This window comes from Zonotrichia leucophrys, chromosome 1 (assembly GCF_028769735.1).
Source record: "Zonotrichia leucophrys gambelii isolate GWCS_2022_RI chromosome 1, RI_Zleu_2.0, whole genome shotgun sequence".
Classification (NCBI taxonomy): Eukaryota; Metazoa; Chordata; class Aves; order Passeriformes; family Passerellidae; genus Zonotrichia; species Zonotrichia leucophrys.
Window position 1 is genome coordinate 14,190,691 of NC_088169.1, and position 20,755 is coordinate 14,211,445.

The following is a 20,755-nucleotide window of genomic DNA, read 5'->3' on the forward strand; positions in this document are numbered from 1 at the left end:
AAAGTTTTAAAATAAATGTCATTAGTTTATATCACTGGAAAGAAATAGAGACTGTACAGCCTCACTATGCACACAGCTGAGTTCCATACAACCCCCGCTGCCAGTCAGTAATTTAGAAAAGCCCAAGCTGTACCTCAATATACATTGACACCAATTATCTTTGAAGAGACTCTGCAGCTCACAAGAAATACAAAGTTTCTCTTCCCCAGCTCACCAGAATTTTACAAATCTCTAAGTCAACTTAGTCTAAACCAATACAACAAAACATAAAGAGCACATTGTAGTTTCACTATTGTCAGAAATTAAATCAAAAAACTTTCTCCACACAAATCCAAATCACAGTAAGGGCTAATTCCATATGAGAAATGTGCATCAGACAACAAAATCAGACAGCCAGGAGAGGGTTATTCACACATCTCCTTTGGGTTTATTCTTCTTCAACATTTGTTGAAAATTCAGCCACGTTTTTGTAAAACTAGCATTACATTCATGTAGCTCAATTAAAAAGACCATTTCTTATGAAGTGCAACACTAAACAGCCTCCATAAGCTGACCACAAAACAGTGTCCTCTTCCCACCAAACATCCTTACAAATAACTAAACACAACTGAACTGCACCTTGAGTACTCTGCTCCTTATGCTTGGCATATTTTCTCTCTTGAATACTCATGTCCTGCAACACCAGTAAATTCTTTTTTTGCTAACTCAGATATAAATAACACAGTTCCCTGACATGGTACATGTTGTCCAGGCCTTCCACACCTCAAGTGGGAAAACTTCTGCACTATCACTTACATTTTGATGTCAGTTTTTCCTCTAGTCCTATGAAGACTCCAGCTGAACTTGAAATTACCCAAAGCTGCAAGCATTTAGGATCATGTAAGTTAAGTAACTACACTGAGTTCCATTTATTTGCCTTAACTGCTGTAATTTTCCTACTTGAGTTCTCCCAAATAAATACAGGCACTAAAGAGTAAGTGGAGATGTTAAGTGGCCCATAAAACTTATTAAGATCAAGGTGATAGGTTTAGCAAGGTTGATACAACATAAGCCTACTAATTTTAGAAACTCCTGGTGACCTTTCAAGACTAAACTATGGACTTTTTTTTCTTCAGAGGTTTTAAATGTCAGTGACTAGATAGTTTTCCATCAGTCTTAAGACATGAAGACCCTTAAATACATAGCCACACACATAGAAGATGCCAATGACACATCCAGTGACAACTGGAGCACATCTAAAGACCAAGGCTGCCCAGGCTGTAACGTCCTGTTCTCATTCTGCTCACTTCCAGTAACAGAAGCCAGGCTTAAAATTGTAAAATGAAAATACTTCTAAAGAATCACGAGACCATAAAGTAATACAGGAACTACAATATCAAAACAAATGCAACATTATGAAAAGGCAGCCACAGAAGAGATGTCCAAAAACAATAACACAGGGCAACACAGAACTGTAGAAATCGTTACCAAAAAGCAAAGTTTAGTCCAAACATCCAAGGCATAAAAGCAAATTCTGAAATCTTTACACCTCTTTAGTCACAGCTGAAAAGGCTCACAACCACCAGTACTTCCCCAGCAACAATTCGCAAACCCAACTTTCAAACAGGCTAAGGTGACATAGTTTGTTTAGTGCCAGGGCTAAAATAAAGATGTTCTAAGCTTTAGACCACTGTTCTTGCCAGTACAGAAAAACACAGCACAAGAAGCAGCAATGCTAGAGAAGAAGCCCAGCAGCACAGGAAGGGGTGGGGAGGAGGTAACAAACTCAGGTGAGAAAGCAGAGCTTCTAGTCAGGTTCTCCTTTAAGTGGAGCCAAGGGGGTTTTGGGTTGTTTTTAATGGTACAAAATCCTGTTTCACTGAGACGATATATTACTGGCTTCCTGCACTTACAGCATTCTTTCACTAATACCATTACCATAATTGTGCAATTGTATTCACTTTTAATCACTTTCTGGCGGAACACTAGCTTATTTTTGTCCTTTTGTACTCTTACTGTAAGAGTGGAATGAAGAAACAGTCTGTTAAGCTTCACGATGTTACACACGGCCTTTACATTGACTCTGCCAGCAATATTTATAGGATAATAAAATCTCAACAACTTTCGTGTCAGAGAGCAAGAGTCAAATAACCTCCGACACAGATACGTGTTTATCGTTGTCTAGATGGAAGCATGTTTTTTAACAACAACACAAACCATTCCTGGATTTCATTCCAGGGCTTCTGAAAAGAAAAATGCTATTTATGAACAGCAACATCTCCTGAAGTGCTCCTGAATGTTACACAAACAGGTCTCCCATACAAGTGCGGATAAGAGTTCATGCCCGAGCTTTAATTAAGCCGATCTCAGCACAACAGATTCCAATTTTCACGCTAAGACCATTAATTTACTCTCCCCTTCACTCGCTAAGCTCACAAACCGTCAGGTCAGGAGCCCTTATTTTGATCCCCATCGCAATGGCAGCGGTGTCAAGGATAACGCAGGCGGAGGGGCAAGCCCGGCTCTGCCGGCCCTGGGCGAGGCGAGCAGCGGCTGTTTGCCGGCCACCGGCAGCCGCCACCGCGCCCGGGCCCGGGGCTGTCAGCGCGGGGCCTGCGGGGCCGGGCCCCGGCCGCGCTCCCGATGCGGGCCGAGGAGCCGCGGCCGAGGAGCGGGCCCTGCGCGCCGGCCAACGCTGCCCGGGAGAGACCCCCACACCCCCCACCCCGCGGCCCCGGCACTCACCGAAGTCGAGGAACTGCTTGATGGAGAGGGGCGAGGGGGAGAAGCGCGAGTAGTACTCGATCTGCTTGGGGATGGGGTTCTTGAGCAGCGCCCCGCACAGCCGCATGGCGCGGCCCGCCCGGCTCCGCTGCGCTCCCGCCGGCGGCGGCTCCTGCCCGGGCGCGGCCGCTCCGCGCTGCCCGTCGCGCTCCGCGGCCCGGCCCGGCCCGGCGGGAGGGGCGAGCGCCGAGCCCGCTCCGCGCACGCGCACGTCGGCGCGCGGGGGACGGGGCGGGGCGGGCGCGTGAGGGGAGCGGGAGCGGAGCGGGGCTCGTGTGGGGAGCGGCGGGTGGATCAGGCCGGCCTCGGTGTGACAGTCAGTGTCCTCAGTCCAAATGGCCCTCGGAGTGACACTCAGTGTCCTCAGTCCAAATGGCCCTCGGAGTGACAGTCACTGCCCTCAGTCCAAATGGCCCTTGGAGTCACAGTGCCCTCAGTCCAAATAGTCCTTGGAGTGACAATCACTGCCCTCAGTCCAAGTGGCCCATGGAGTCACAGTCACTGCCCTCAGCTGAAATGGCCCTTGGAGTCACAGCCACTGCCCAGTCAGGCTGGAGAAGACCTCAGGGACCATCGAGTCCAGCCTGTGACTGAACACCGTGTCAGCCGCACCATGGTGCTGAGCAGCACGTCCAGCTTTTCCTTAAACGCCTCCAAGGACGGTGACTCCATCACCATGTTGCCCACAAAAATTGGATTCATGACCAGCAGGTATGAAAGGCCAATAATAATATTAGAGAGAGATATATTATTTGCTTTTCACACAGCAGGTCATGAATCTGATTTTTGTGGACAGCACTGTGCTGGAGTCACTGTGGGCAAGGATTGGGCAAGCTTGAGTGCTCAGTGGTATTCTATGAATCAAGCACATAAACTATCAAAACTTTTTACTAATTATAGACTTTAGTGAACAAAAGAATTAGTGGTCATTGGTTGCAAGCTACATAGCTCTGTTATTAATCAGTGTTCTTCTGTTGGCTAATGATTCTAATTCTCTGCTCTGGTACAGTGGCCTTGCTGGGTCGGTGGGCAGTGAGTCAGTGGTCCCAATCTCCCCCTGCCAGAATTTCCTCTTACCCAGCTGGAGCTGACCTCAGCATAATTGCTGAGTTAGCTTTATTAGTTTCTTCTTCATGTTGGGAGTTCTGCCAGATGTTCTCGTGGCCTGTAAATTCTGCATTCTTTGTGTCCACTATCAATGGACATCCTTCTCCCCAAGCTGTGTTAACCTCCCTCTACATCTCAGATCATAGCATGTCATAGCGTGTCAAGCCCTAAACCTTAACAAGGCAATTCCACCAATTGTTTTTCTAAAGTTGTTTTTCTGACAGCTGGGCATCACTTAGAGCTTGCTTGCTAGCTGCTGTTTCACAGATTAAATCTCCTGCTGCTTGATTAAACTTGAACATATACAAAGATCAAACATCAAAGAACATCCTTTCTTGAGCAAATTTTATGTATTCCACATTTTGCAACACCTTGGCAGTCTACTCCGTTATCTAATTACCCCTTCTGTGAAAAAATTCCTCCTGATGTCCAGCCTCACCCTCCCCTGGCAGTTTTGGACTATGTCCTCATGTCCTATTGCCTGGGAGAAGAGCCCGAGCCCCGCCTGGCTAAAGCCTCTGTTCAGGTTTCATATGGACCAGTTAATATGTCTCTGCTGGTCCATCAGATGTGCCTGCCCAGCTGCCTTCCAGCCAAAATACAGCCCTCAGATATACAGTGAGTTCTACAGCGGGTGTGAGGCTGGCAGATCAAAATTCACTATGTGTGACAATAGTTGAAATTTTCTGAAAAAGTCCCATTTTTATCTGAGAAAGCATCTGAATGCAATTAGAATTAATTTTGATGACTAGAATAAAAAATGAAGCGAGGTATTGGAGAATCAAAATGTATCACTGAATGCAGTCACTGACTGGTTTTTGCTGTGATGTGGTTTAGGTACATTTAAGACAAATAACTGGTGACCAATTCCTTATTTTTCTCCAGTGAATTCAATGTAAGCTGCAGCAGGTACAAGATAGTATTACTCTAATTTTATAACTGATTTGCAAAAGAAACTAGTACTCTTCAATTACTGGAAATCTCTCTCCATCCTTTCTGTCATGATTGTCCTTACAGAATTTGAGACTGAGAAATCCTGACCTAATGTACAAAATAACTGGAAAGCATTTTAAAATCACTTCAATTGCAGCTTATAGGAATGACTGGCTTGAAGAGGCATGTCATGTAATCAAGACTGACAAAATGAATAATCTACTGTAATTCTGAAGCTTTTTTGGCAGGTGGGAAAAAGTGTTTTAAAACTTTTGTTATATACTCATCAGGATTTGATTGTGATTCATTTAGAGCATAACTCTGAAATCAGTTGTGGAATTATCCGGCAGAAAACACTATCTTTTTTTGTTAAAGACAGAACAACATTTCCCAAATTAAGATGAAATTAGCAACTTCAAAGTATGATTTATTATCAGCATTTAAAACATTTGATTTTATGTATCTTTCAAATTTTAAAGTAATTCTAATGTGATTTCGGCTTCAAAAAGTAACAAGACGAGTTAACTGTTGAGTTGTCTTTCTAAACACAAAATCATTTTTGCAATATAAAGCATCACAGCATTGTTTTTTTTGAAATTTCTTAATCCTAGGTTAGCTGACCCATATGAAAAATTGGAATTGTTTTTGTCTATGGTGATAAAGAGTAAAACCGCAATGAGGACATGCACAAAGTCACTGCAAAACAGAGGTGTGCTCTTCTCATCAAACAGACTCCCAATGGCTTCTCTCAGCTCTGGAGAAATTGATGACATAACCAACAGATTGAATTCTCCAAAAACTGTTCAAACACACACTGTAGAGACATTCAAACCCCAGACCCACCAGCAGCTCTTCATGGCCTTGTGCTTAAGAAGACTGCAAGACTTGCTTGAGAGAACATAAAATGCACGTGGGAAGGGCTGTGGTTTTACCAATGCAAGACAGCAGCAAGCATACACATAAACCTAGTTCTTAAATGATCTACCTAAATAAAGAGAAGTTAGTGACATAAACCATGCAAATGCAAAATGTCACTGGGATCAATAGGATTAAATGATAAGCTGAGTTTTGCTTTTTGGACCAGTTGATTTTCTCATACTTCATACCTGCCTTCTTTATGTATTTCAGAACATATTTGGTGCAGAAAAGATTCCTGAACTCATTCTGTGAGTGCCCCCCTGCATCTTTGTTTAAGTATTAAAAAATTTCTACAAGCATACAGGAAAAAATAATATTTACCCCTTAAGAACATTTGATTTTAATGTTGATAACACCTAACACTGCTGAACTTCTCTGGTGTTTTTATCATCTCTCTTTTACTGAGGGTATTGTTTACATATTTTCCAGTTAGATTCAACTCTGGAATAGCTAGAATTAACCAAGGGGTCAAAGATAACTCAGCTTTACATGGCCATTTAGTAGCCAGAACAACTTAGTCCCTTGTTCAGTTAGAATCTGTGAGCACACAGGCAACTGGAAGCCTCAGCACCTGTGAGGGCACGAGGGTCTGGGTATGGACACTGGCCAGAACCCTGCTCTGAGGACAAATGCCTGTGGTGTCCTGGCCTAGGGAGCACCACCCATCCCCACTGCCCCTGCCTTGCTCCCAGGGAGCCCCAGACACAGAGTGGAATCTGGTTTTGTTGGGCCATCACTGTGACAAAGGAGATGGATAATTAAATCTGAATAAACAATCTGAATAAACAATCTTGCCTTCATAATTTTTGTTGGTTTTCTGCATCGGAGTTGGTATAAAATCAATGATTCTAACTCACAAAGCAGAGAAATTCTGAGAGGGAAAAGCGGCAATATCAGGTTTTGCTGCAGAGTGATTCCCTAAAACAGAGGAACTGGTGTAGAGAATATTTGCAAAAGCAAAGCTTTTTGGTGTTGCCTACCCTCAGAAATTTCAAGCACTGACTCTTGATCACCAGATTTAGTAGAAATACTTAAAAATTGGCCGCTCCTGTGTTTGTGTTTTAGCTATGATGGGAGGGAGGGACTGGGTACCCTACTGACAGAGTGTACATGGGAGAGCCTTTGCTCTTCCTTGTATGGGACTTGTCTTTATTTGTTAATTCAGTGGAGCCAGGGAGATAAATAAGAGACCCTTCTATGACTAGTAACCAGAAAATTAAGTTACCAGAAAAAAAAATTCTCCCTAAGTTTGAGTTTTCTTAGCCCTTAAAGTGCTAAGAGAGGGAGTGCTTAAGAGTTAAAATTAGAAATTCAATCCTACAGAAATTTATAGTCAAACTTGGTATGGAGATTTTAAAAGATGCATTTTTGTTCCATTTTCAGATCTTGTTCTTTCTGGACCTTTATATTACATGCACTTGTTTTCAGGGATCAAAGCTTTTGCATGTAGTATTTCCCCAAGTAACATTTATTGACAGTGAAAATTTCAGGCCTTTAAAACACCAGAGCCATAATCTTCTTAACAAAGCTTGTTTTATTTCACTGCAGAATACACAGCAGGTCTATAAACTAGCTGCAGGGGACTCAGCATAATGAACTTCTTTGTGTGGATGTCAGAGGAGGGGAAAAGTAATGCTAAACTGTAAATCAAGAAAACATGGTTATTAGTGTTTTCTAGACACAGTGACTTCATGGAATTCATTGAGTTTTTTGGTTTTTTTACCAAATAAATAAACCTGTATTGAAGTTAATATAACCCCTATTTCTTAAAGTTCAGAAGCACTCATTGAGAATGGGGATAATACAATTGAAACATGAACAATAATAATAACCAATAACAGTTCTTTGGAAGAAATTTACACAGAAAATTATACTCCCAAAGTACCTCTTACAGGATGACAGAAAAATCAGCACAGAACATGAAAAACTAGTATAGAGGATGTTTCATACAAATTCCTGCTCTTCACAGCAGTAATATTTGTCAATAACACTATTGTATTTTCCTACCTGGCATTATATGCTCTTAAGGGTAGATTCAAGTAGTGGGAACACATGGAGTGAGAAAGGGATAAGGTTCTTTACTAAAGCTTTCCTGAACTTCAAAAAGGATCTGGTTTTATTTTTAATAATTTATCACTTACTAATATTTGTGCACTCCAGTGGGTAACTTTGGAAGAACTGTTACCCACAATGTTCAGAAGATTGAGAGTTCTTGCATTTGGGAATGTGCATGTAGTATTGTCTCTTGTTGCTAGTGCAGTCTACATTTTCAGCCATTCTTGTCTATTACCCAAGAAAATAAAGGTTTTTTTTTACCAAGGTTTTTGCCAGCAAAAGCTGGTAGTCACTGCATTTAGTGTTTCTCATCCTAGTTAGTTGACCAGCAGAGTTCAGCAGTTTTTCTAAAGGAACCATCTGAAACTATCGAAGATTGTACTCAGCAAATCTAAGAGCTGGCAATTTGAAGAAAATCTTGATTCTCTTTGCAACCAAAAATACCATGGCTTGTCAAATGGTTTATCTGGTTTAGAAGTCTTAGGTTTTTTTAGAGTATGCACTCCACAATTTCTTCATTTGCAGAGTTGTCCTCTATAATTTGCTTTAAATTAAAGCTGGTGCCCCCATGGAGCTGATGTTGGCTCTTTATCAGGTGATACCATCTGTGTGTCCAGCTTTAATGGACAGGCTCTCCAACAGACAAAAACCCTTTTCATGTCTAAAGAAAAATGAATAGATTATTTTCTTTTGAAATTGTTAAGGCATGCAGAAAAGAAAATTCTTGCCACTGAGCTAATTGAGAGTAAATGCAGAGCAAAAGAATTTAGTAGTGTCCTTACTGCTATATTTTGTCCTGCCTCTGCCATAAGGGAACCATTGGAACCAGTGAGGCAGAGCTATGGCTGAGTGGCACAGAACCACACCAGAACCACCCCTTCCCTATAAGACTGTCTTGGTGCTTCCTTTACTATTCAAAAATACATAAAAACCCACAGCAAGAAATGTGCTTTAGAAATGTGCAAAACTGCAGTCAGTACACTTGCACCAAGGATTTACATTTAATCTTTTTTTCCAGAAAGAGCTTGAAAGAACATCAGCCAAGGAAGTCACTGGTACATAAGAAACCCAACTTTGGGGTTTGTACTAGGTCCTTTGAAATGGGATTGACAATATACTCTGAGGAGAAGGACAGAACTAGTATGGCATTTTTCTCCCTTTTTTTTTTTTTTTTTTTTTTTTTCCTTTACTTCCCCTGCTAGGGAGTCTTCCAGGGGAAAACTCAAAACTGTTTTTAGATTGAATAACCATAATCACACCCTGACAACCTTTATCTTTGGAGAATATAATCTCATCACCTTTTTGGTTGCAAAATTGAAATTTGCAGGGGGAAAAGCTGAAAAGGGGTTGACCTTGCTACATGAAGTTCATCATGCAGCAGGAGAAGTTCTCATATCCTTGGATAAATGGAATAAAATCTGCCATGTAAGGGAGCAGGGTTCAGTCATCTTGGCTCTGAAAATTTTCACATGGAGATAGAGACGCACTTTTTGTTCATTTTGCAAGGATTTGTTTTCCATGCACTTGAATCTTCAACAAGAAACTGCTCTTTTTGTTTGAAAACATATAATCTTATAAGAAGTTGTGTCCATCTCTGCTGGTACTTGGCACCCTATCCTGCAGGCTGAAAGATTGGATGAGCAAATTTCCCAGGACTTTCACAGTTCTGCCATAGAGATCTGAAACTGGGGTTTTTTAGTTTCACTGCAACCATGAGGTGAGAACTAAAGCTTCCAGGAAACACCACAGTTTTTATAGAAACATCAAAACATTCTCCTTTGAGAACCCACCAATTTAATTGGATTCCTTAAATAAAACAGCATAAAAGTTCAACTCCTGTGACAACTGGGAAGAAGAGCAGTAATGCTTGTCATTGTGGAGCTTTCTGAATGTTAAAAATCTTTCAGAGTGTAATTCCTGCCCCTGAGCTGCACTTTCCAGAGGAACCTGTGTGCCAAGAGACAAGTTAATAAAGAAAAATTTGAGTCCAAATACACATTTTGTAATGAATCATCAGCCATTTTCCTCTCAAAAACCAGCCAACCAAACAATAATAGGGAAGCACAAGTGCATTTTCTGATTGCCTCCTCTTCCAGATCTTGGCAGTAGAAAATGGGTTGAGAAGAGCCCCTGTTCCAATAGAAGCTCTGCCCTTAGAGAACAGTGATGCATCACTTTGTTGTTCTGCATTGATCAATCTACTTTTCACCCATTATATTTCCTTGTATCCCATGCATCAAATGCTAGTTTTAAATTCAGTGTCATATCAAGTGCTTTTCTGAAATCAATAAGCATTACATGCACTGGAATGCTTTTATATAACACACAGGCAATTGCAGTGAGTTTGGGCACCATATTTGTCTGACCTGATATGTTTTATTAACCTGCAGTTCTTACTGTTCATTGGGCTTTTTCACTCTACAGATTTGCACAGGAATTGGTGGGTATTTTAGTCTTTATTTAAGACCATGCAAAGTTTAAACAAATTATTGTAGTTTCTCAAATTTTTCTGTTAAAAACATTTTCCTGCACTTGTCCAAACAATAACCTTTATTATTCTTGTTTTCATATACTCCTTTTATTTGGTACTGATTTCAAAATGCACAGTAAGGAAACTGAACTTGTTTACATGGCTCAAGTTAAACATCATATTTTTGTGACATACTGGACTTCAAACCTCTTGCTGGCACTGCTTTTTTGCTAGATTCTGGGGTTTCTCTTCCCTGTAAACAGCAATACATATTTTGCTTGATTTTCTGTAATGGTGTGCACACTGTAGCTTGTAGGCTGGTCTAGATGAGGGCAAACAGTGTTATGTCTATGTGCACTGAGGTAGCAAATGAGCCCTAAGCTAAACAGAAAACTTGTCAGGGTTATAATAGCACTTTAGTTTGGGGTTAGAGAGAAGCTTTTCTGGTAGGCAATGTACAGGAGTTCTTGCATCATTACCCTAATTTCCAGTTCCTCTTAACAAGGTGCAGTCTCATCAGTCTGCAATTGGAGTTGCACAAATCCATGCATATAGTGGAGCTCAGTACTGATGCCAAACTAGAGTCTATTGGAATATGAATCCCAATATAACCAGTTAGATGGTGCCTGGGCCAGTTCTGACCTTCGCTGCTGGGCCAAAGGCAGCACTGCGGTGTTTCACCCCAGAGATACCTTGGCTGCTGGAGAGTGCAGCGGGACAAGTCCAGGCTGTCAGGACTCTGTTTACCTCAGGAGAGAGAGCTTCTGGCGATGGTGGAGAGAAAGAGAGCGGATTCTGCTAGAAGGTTGCCAGATGTTTATTCCGTGGGTACAGAGATGTCTGCACCGGGCCACTGCTGCTAACAGAATGAGGCCGCATGGTCTCATTAACATTTTAAGCTCAGGACAGGGGAAGGGGAGGGGACAGGTGAGCCACCAACCAGGTGAAGGGGCAGGGTCTCAAGGGACTAGGGACACCTATCACACGACGCCTTGCTGGTATGTTAGCCTGATTGACAGGGCACACTCAGCGAGGGGCGAGGGGGAAGGGAGAAGGTAAAACAGGATATTGCAACACACCACAACAAGAGTCTATTTTAATTTGTCTTTAAATACACAGTCCAAGGGACAATTAAATGCATCATGTTCATGTGGCATATCCATGCAGCTGATCCTGGTAAATGTGGTAGCCTCCATTCAGGCTTCTTCAATGCAGCCTTGAAGGCCTGCTGCCAACAGCTGGAGACTTCTCCAGGAGCACCATTTGGCAAAATATCCTGTGTCTCTATTCACAGCCTTCTCAAAGATAACAACTGAAAAAAAAAACTGTAATTAACAACATAAACAAATAAATAGCTTTTTCAACTGTTCTACTTACAAACATAATATGCATCTTATTATGCAAATTATTATGCAAATTGTTTTGATGATCTGTGGAAAAGCATAGCACAACAGCTTCATGGGTGGGAAGAAAACTTTTGCTCTGGTGTTTGCTTGCAGATGAGTGCTTTGAGATAACAGGAGTAATAAAATGCTCTTCTTAGGTGAAAAATGGATTCCATGCAGAATCCTGACAACCTGGAAGCTTTACTTTCTCTGTGTTGCAACATCACTCAGGCCTACAAGTTTGTTGTAGGATGGATTAGCTTTGAAAGATTAGATAAGGATATGGACGTGGATGTGGATAAGAATGGAACTACTGATGATCCAAAGTCATCTTTTCACTTCATTAAACAACTGAATGCTAAACAAGAGAGTGTCACACTTGAATGAGCAACAACATTACCACATTTGTGTAGTTCAGTGCCTTTCTTCTCAGCTGCAGCTTGGAGTGGCATGTGATGGACACACTGAAAAGCAGAATGAAGAGCACAGATGATTCTTATTTTGAAGGTTGCTGAATGCTTGCCTTTAGAAGTCATTTCCAGTAGTGTTCTGCAGGTGTTTGCCAGCTCTTAGCCACTTGATGATTACTGACTAGTTTGATCTCACACATGCATAATGAATGGGAATTAAATGCAAGGTAACTTTTCTAAGTGATAAGAAAGGAAAAAAGTGCAGAGATTCCCCTTGAGGTGCACTTGTGGCTGAACCTGCATCATATTCAAAGCCAGATATCTATACCCTGTACCCCAAAGGGACTCTCCTCAAAGGGACAGCTGCAGCTGTTACCCATGGTGGAGCACAGCTGTTGAGCCTCACATTTCCAGATAAGATAAATTGTGAAATTTGGGCTGCACTTCTCTGAAGAAACACCTTCACCCCATACACTCTGCTCTTGTTGATATCCTCTTTACTCCCAAATTCTCTGCCCTCCTCCCCAAGGTGCACAGGGTCAGGGAATGGGGGTGCGGTCAGTTCATCACACCTTGTCTCCGTCACTCCTTTCTCCTCACACTCTTCACATTCTCCAGTTTGGGGTCATTCCCACAGGAACAATCCTCCATGAATTTCTCCAATGTGAGTCTTTCCCATGGGCTCCAGTTCCTCATCAGCTGCTCCAGTATCCCTTCCACAGGGTGCAGTCCTTCAGGAGCAGGCTGCTCCATTGTGGATCCCCCACGGGGTCACAAATCCTCTACAAAATCCCCACCATGCAAACCCAATACACTGGCCATATATATGATATCACAGAGGCTTCTTTTTCTTTTAGTGAAATACAGACATTCCACTCAATCTTTATGACTTGATATAGGTTCACATAGAGACAAAGATAAATGCGGGGCATGTCTGTGTGAGGATGTGTGCTTGCAGTGTGTGCGGGAATGGTGCACTCAAAACTTTCAGTTCAATACAGCTCTGTATTCTGCCTTGCCACACTGAACAAATCAAAGGTAGCTCCTAAGAATAGCATTCATGATACGTGAAAACAGATTAATACATCTCTTGGGAAACTATTTCAAGGTAGCTAAGAAGCTGAGACAGCTCTGAGGAAGATTCTACATCCTGACCTCAGCCAAAAGTCACTCAGCTGTCTTGCTAATGCTCAGGCTTAAGAATCAAAAGGTACTCAGCAGTTAATGGCTCTGGATAGGCCAGACCTGAGCTGTCCTGTGTGCTGTCTGCAGTGCCTGGACTTTGCAATGCCAGCTAATTTTGACCCTCAGGTCCAGCAAGTGGAAAGTACAGCTGATGTCTGTATCAGGCTCACACCTTGCCACAAGCACTTCAACTGCTGCCCAACCTCCCCCATCCCTTTCCCAGGGATGTTTCCTTGCCCAGCTGAGGGCACAAACCGAGCCTCAGGCTGTGCCACTTTAGGGAGCTGATCTGCAGAAACAGAGAAGTGTTCCGACTTCCTGCTCATTATCAAAGCAATGGAGAGAAGTTACAGATCCTCTCTAGAGCTGCAAAGGAACCAGAGGGGTTGTAGAGCCACTCCTTTCAGCACCTTGTTCAGCCATATTATAGGATTTCATCTACTGTAAATACAGCAGAAGCTCTCTGATTCTCCATTACAGACATTGAGTTCATTGAAATCAGCAGACAGTAAAGGTGATTAAGCAATGTGACACCAGTTACTATCAAAGGACAGTCAGGATGACTTTAACTGAAAAATGGCATGGTCTTTTCCACCAGTTACCACCTGAATTCCCTTCTCTTGAGAAGATTACAGGTGTCTTATGATAAATCCTTTTGGGAGACACTACATCTCAATACAAGGCAGCACCAACACCAGCCCTGTATGAATCAAGGTTTTCACTGAACTGCTTAGGAAACCTTTATTGCCCAGTAGAGCAGTAAGACAAGTATACATCCATTTTAAAAACAAACAAAAATAAACAACCTTTGTAAACGTATGACTGTAAACACTTGTTTTGTTGAGTGACTTACCTTCCCCCTGTGGAGCAAAGCAGCTATTGCATCAAAGGGTAGTGATTTAATCAGAAGGGCAAACACTGGCATTGCCAGCAGAAAGAAGAGTCTTACAGCCTTTAAAGCAGCCTGATATAGCTGCACCTCTGCTGCCTTTCCAACTGGCAGTGCAGCACCAGGGGATGTTAGCCACCGCTCTCTGATACTGCAATAGGCACATCCAGTTGCTACAGAGCTCAGATTACTGTTACTTCATAAGACAGCCATTACCCCCAAAAATAAGAGAACTAAAACCAAAGCATCTCCATGTTATTGTCAAATACAATGTTATGTTAAAAATAATGTGAATATAATTGCAAATAAAAGCAGGCTGGGAGAGCAGGGAGCATCTTGCCAAGTGATATTTGCAGGACTTGGCTTGAGAGCAGCCCAGAGTGGTCCAGCTCTGGTGTCATTACTTACTGCAAGCTCCCTTCTTTGCTAACAGAGGCACTTAGAACCAGCTACAAAGGTTTTGCTTTAATCATTAATCAGAGACAAGTAAAATGCAATGAAGGAAGGCAAACGTGCACTCCATCACACAAACACAAGCAGGTATTTGAAAAGCAGGCTGTGTTACAATGGCTAATTTCGGGGAATGGAGGTGGGGAAGAGGAAGGAGAGGATCTTAGAAGGCAGAAATTTGCTTTCATTGGGGAACTTCAATCACAGCAGAGATTCCTGAGTTTCTACTTCACATGAGCAAAAAATGTCAGAGTCTGCTTATGGTGGCTTGACTTGTTGCAGTATGGGATTAGGCTGTTTGAGCTGTGAGATTTTAGTCACTCAGGTGCTGGAAACATTCCTGAAATTACCTCCCCAAGTCTCTTCTCTTTAGCAGCACTAATTCTCCTGTGTCACTGCAGCCTAGCTTTGTCAGCAATATATTGCTGCAAGCCCATCTTATTTCCAAGGAGCAAATCAGCACTGAAGGCAAACCTCTCTGGCAAGGCTGACAGTGCAGTCCTCAGAAAAAAAAGAATTTGATGAGGAAGGAGAGAGTCCAGGCCAGTTTGCCATTCACATTCTTACTTTGGAAGTGTTTTCATAACCATCAGCCCTGAAAACTGAAAGTGAGATCCAAAAGAAGAATTAGGAATGGGGAGAGAAAACAGGTTGTTTCATTGATTGCAAGATTTGTAGATTATGGCTATTAGTAAAAATGACAGCACCTCTAGTCGATGGGGTACAGGCTCAAAGCCTATTAATGCACTACAAGTAACATGATTTGGGGCTCTGAGAAGGGAAAAATCACAGTGTGAGATTTAAATCCTACTTTGTACTTTGAAAGCCTCCATTTCAAGAGGGAGAAGTCCAATATGCGCCATTCACATGCTAATTCACTTGTTTCAACAAACTGGTATTCTCCTTCACCTCTTCACATTAGCATAAAATGAGAAGCTTGAATCTGCATTTTTCAAAAGACAACCAGGTTTCAAAATTTCCAAAATGCAACTATTCAATGATGGTTCATATATGCTAAATGCCAGAGTATTGTAAATGCAATACTCATTTGCCTCCTACATTCAGAATGTAATTTCCATTTTTATTTTAATCACTAGTGATCCATTGTTCCAAGTTTCTTTAAATAAATGTCCCCCACTGCTGCCCGTAGCTTCTGCAGAAACAATTTTGAATATTTTGCAGGCAAAAATAGCAGATGTGTTGAAATTTATGCCATTCCTCTCCAAAGTAGATGACTGATGAAATGCATAAATCCAGGCCTGTGGAAATATGAGTCAGAAATAAATAGTAAATGAGATTATCCTTAAATTGATTTCTCTGCAGTACATTCTGATTAACCAGCAAATCAAAGATTTTTTTCCAGCTGCTCCACACAGATCACACTCTTCAGTCTGCATTTGTACCTTCTGGTATGTCAGTGATTCTCTCAGTTATCAGATATGTGAGGGTTTTTCTGCTCTGCTATCCAAAAAGCTTAGTCTTCTTCCTTTCTGTCTGAACTTTCAAAAGGTAGATTCTAATCTTCTCTTTGTTCTCCTCAAAAGACTCCGCCACAAAACTTGTTGTTCAGATCTGTTACAGCCTGTTTCAAACCCAGCAGTCCTGCTGAAAGCATTCTGGTGCACTTGGTCCTTCTTAAGGCATCAACAAAACCCCCAGGACAAGATGTCTGAGCCAGTGGGACTTTTTATATCACTAGATTTTTTTCAGCAATCAAAACCAGTGTGTCTATCTGATAGACCACCTGTGATACAGTGAGTGGTTACTTCAAGGACTCTGCTGCTGTTGTCATGATGAGCTGTCCAGCCTGAACTTCATAATGGTACCAAAATATCCAGAGCCACTGTTCTAATCTGCCCTAATGATAATTTGCCCCTGCCCCTGAATATTAATGATCAGTATGACATCAGTCTGGGTGCCACAACAAAGAGCAATATTATGCCTTTACCTTGGTTCTGGTGCAGACATGCAGCTAACTTTCAGATGATAAACACCAGCCCAGATGTTCAGCTGCCTGTGACCCAAGGCTTGCTTTTGCTGTGGCACAGCTGTGATGCCTTGGCTGAGTCTTGCTTAGAACATTCTTGTTCAGCTGCAAGAAGGAGTGTAGGCTAACACCACATGAAAGTAAGATCACAGGCAGAAGTGAAATTGTAAAGGCAGTAACAGTTAGCCGGGAAATGCTGAGGAGGGGCAAAAGTTGCAACACCCCAGAAAGAAGAGAGACTCAGCAAACAGCAGCTTGGCCAGATGAGAGATCATGATCCTCTCCAAAGAGTCATGGAAATGAAAACTCCCCTCCAATCAACAGCTGCCTACCTGCTTGGTAATACTTGTAATAATTAGCTGAAGTTGCCTGTATTTAAGAACTTAAGTCATAGTTGATACTTGAGTACTACTTAGCTGAGTAGCCTCTTAGTTGTACCTGTGTAATGTATGTCTTGGTTGATACAAATACTTGCTGTGTTTCTAAATCTTGCAATCTTTTAGCATAGGAGAAGGTGCCCAAAGGAAAGTGACCCACTGAGGAAAGGCTGCAGGTGTGAGCTCAAGTCCTGGCTCTCTCCCTCCTCCCACTCTGCCCTCTTCCACTTCTTGCCACAGTCACACTGCAAGGCCTAAAGTTACCAGGTGGCGCCAGCTAAAACAGAGCTGGATAACAGGCATCTCTAGCTAGAGTTGCTGTCTAACAGAAGGGATTGCTGTGAAGAACTTTTTTCCACGACTAAGTGGTATCAACAGGCCTTCTCTGACCATATTTAAAGAGAGATTAAACCAGGGCATTAAATTCTGACAGGACTTCTTTAGTCAGAAGGAAGGAATCAGCTCTCACTAGAGGGCACATTGAGCTTGGATTTTATACACCCTGTTTCAAATCAGAATGATAAGGTGAAAGGTGAAAACCAGCAAGGTTGAAAACAGCTACCCTGTGTGACTGAATTCTCCTAAAGCCAGCTTGCAGCATGCCTTTAAAATGCTTCATCCCCTTGACATCACAGACTATGGGGTAGGGCGAGGGGTTGTGTTACTTCTCTGTAACACAACCCCCTGTATGAAATAGAATTTCATAGAGGGGGTTGTGTTACAGAGAAGTATGAAATAGAATTCTCTGTATGAAATAAAATTTTTCTGGTGTCTGGTACTATGTCTACCAGCACTGCAGAAGAACAGGAGCCTGGGACAGTCCTGACTGGTACTTCATGGAGATAGGGAGAGGAGGTAAGGAGAAAGAAGGGAGGAAAAGTATCCCACAGCAGGCATGTTCTTACTGATTGATGGGAAAATTCTCCACAAGCTTTAATTTAAAGGAAACAACATACAGTATAGAGATCACTGACAGAAATTCAAGAACTGCTCCTACATGAAGACTGGGAGAAATTTCTCATTAATCATCAGGAACAGTATCTCCACATGCATTTGACCACTTGAGTTGCACCAGGGCTATAGCTACACAGTGCAGGGGTTTGTTTTGAGGGCAGGTATTTCCAGTTGTTCACATTTTGGGCTAGCTCCAGGCTAGTCCCGTGGGCACGGGCGGCCTGCTGGCAGCTGGGGGGAGCTCCAGGTGTTCTCCTAGACCGCATCTCCCCCTGTAGTTTCCCGCAGTCGGCATCCTGCTGGAGTGCTCGGGAGGTCAGCCCCCCCTGGGCAGCTCAAGGCATCATTAGAAACGCGATTAGGAGATTTGCTTCACGCCCAGTAATCCAATTTAAACCGTTACTGTAGACACAATCAGAGCGACAAGCTGTAAAAATGCATCCCTGAGGAGCTGTTTGCTTTGTGCCAGGCGGGGAGTGGACTTCAACGCAAGCTAGAGAACCAGCCCAAGGTTCCAGCACGGTGTCTCTGCGTGGAGGGCAGGGCTCAAGAGCTGCATGTGTATATAGCCTCACATGCCATTAACTTACTTGTGTTGACAAGGATGAAATTCAAAGCAAAAGGTACAATAGAGTAATTTCACTGAAATTGTGATTGTTGCAACACACAGGAGCACTGTGTGATGAAGGAGATGGGAGTGTCCACCTGGCAGGACTAATAGAGTAGGATCTGAGCAAGGACAGAGAATGGCACCCATCACCTGGTTTGGTTTACGTTTTTTGTCTACAGGGATGGTTTAGAGGCAAACAAGCCTTGATTCTTACTGTTTATAATATTGGTGATAGCAATCTTAAATCTTATTGGGGACTCCAAGTGAAAGGATGGAAGTGGTAAAAATATTCAGTAAAAACTGTTCAGTCAAATCAGTACCCAGGACGGGCTGCACTGTGCATTATTCCCCCCGATAAATCACAGATCCCCCGAACCTTCCAGATGTGTGACTGCTGCTGGAGTCAGCAGGGTCCTATCACCGCTTGCAGATATTCCTTAAGGCAGCCGAAACAATACATCCTCCAAAATCAAAGATGGATATATATATATATATATATATATATATTTAATATTCTTATATATTTATATATATCTATATTTATATATATTACGTATATATTTATATTTATGTATTTATACATTATATTATATATATTCATTATGTTGTATATAATATTTTATTATTTATATATCTATTATATATATTTACATAATTTTATATTTCTATCTTTTAATATTATATATTACTTAAGGTAGAGAAATTCGTGCGCTAATAATAAATCGCAAGCCTGGCAGTGAAGGCAGGAAGCAGCAGTGAAAGCGCGATCCGAGCAGAGCCAGCAGCTGTCGGGAGATTGGCGAGTGCCGTGGGGCTGGCTGGGTGCGGAGCGCAGGGCGCGTTCTCAGTGTGCCACCTAGTGCCCGCGGCCACCGAGCCTCGCCTCTCCCACTGCACATCTGGGCCTGCCAGATGTTGGGCCAATGCCTCAGCCTGCGGTGCTGGTAATCTGGTCATTGGAGAAGGTGAGAGGGGGTGGGCTCAGCCTGTAGGGACCACTTGTCCTTAGGTGGAGCCCTGAGCATTGCACAGGGAGAGTCACTCTGTAATCTGTGACATATCTCACCCTGTGGCTGCTGCAGTGAATTCCTCATCTGGGAAGAAATGTGGAAACCAAGGGTGTGTGTATGTGTCTCTGTGTGTGTGTCACAATTATTTTATCATATCCCTTTTTTTTTTTCTCTTCTAACAGGGGTAGGGAATTATCTCAAATACAGTGATTTTGCCTTCATTAGCAGAACTAAGTTTCTTCTCATGGTATGGTACTGAAACCCCTGGAGAGACCATGGAATAAAAATAAATTAAATGGGGATGAACTGCTTTTTCCATCATGGCTGGAAAAAGCCGTTCATCCCCAAACAGGGGATGAACAAAATTCAGCCTCTTTTGCTATCCTGGTGACAGTGTGCTGGAACCTCGGAGGCTGATGATACTAATCATCTCTCACTGCAATTTAATTCATGCAACACGGTTGCAGGGGTTTCTTCATCCAGCTTCAAGTGGCAGAAGAGTACAGAAAGAAGATAAGAAAACTTCAAAGTAATTAATCACATGGTTTTAAAGAAAAAACAAACAGCCAGCTGACACTGAGTCACACTTGTCTCACCGCTCTTTAGGAGAGAGTTTTAACAGGATTGCTTACTCAGGTGGAGGAAGAGCACGGATAGCAAGTCTTATCTCAGCCACAACTGCTTACAGAGAGGATTTACCATAGTGCCAGGGAAATCTGTTTAATCTGTTGGTGGAAATCCTGCTTGAGGATGGGATAAGATCAGTAATAGTAGCCAAATTCTATTAAACTAATAAAAGACAGATCACTTCCTCAAAAAGAGCCATTCAAAGAGAGGGTTTAAGTCTAGAAAATTAAGAATCATCAATCCAAAGTAAATCCTTTTAATCTCTCTCCATTTATCAGCATTCTTTTCCTTCAGGGAGAGACAGGCTAAAATTGATGATGGGTTGCTGGCAAAAGAGTAGCATTGTCTCTTTTTTAATGTTACAAAAGCAATTCAAAATCCCACTAAAATCATTACAAGAACAATTTTAATTCATTCCTTTGCAAAGGACACATGAATGCACCTTTGCTGCAGAAGCTGTAGCCCAGGGCTCACCTCAGAGCTGATTCCTTGTGGCACCTGGCTGCTGCCTTGCAACGTGAGGAGCCACTTTGGCTGTTCAGGATCTGAGCAAAACACACACCTCCCTGTGGCCTTCCAAGTGATGCTGTCTGCTGGGACAGCCCCAAACAACTGAGCAATCTGT

General features: G+C 42.4%; 1 protein-coding gene across 1 annotated transcript in view; it reads right to left on the minus strand.

The window, feature by feature from the left end:
* PDK3 (pyruvate dehydrogenase kinase 3) overlaps positions 1-2,936 on the minus strand; it is a 51,166-nt gene extending 48,230 nt beyond the window's left edge. Inside the window, exon 1 of the mRNA XM_064707048.1 lies at positions 2,725-2,936. Coding sequence (XP_064563118.1) covers positions 2,725-2,830 — 106 coding nt within the window. The 5' untranslated portion in view covers positions 2,831-2,936. The remainder of the gene's footprint in view (positions 1-2,724) is intronic.
* Between the last annotated feature and the right edge of the window lie 17,819 nt (positions 2,937-20,755).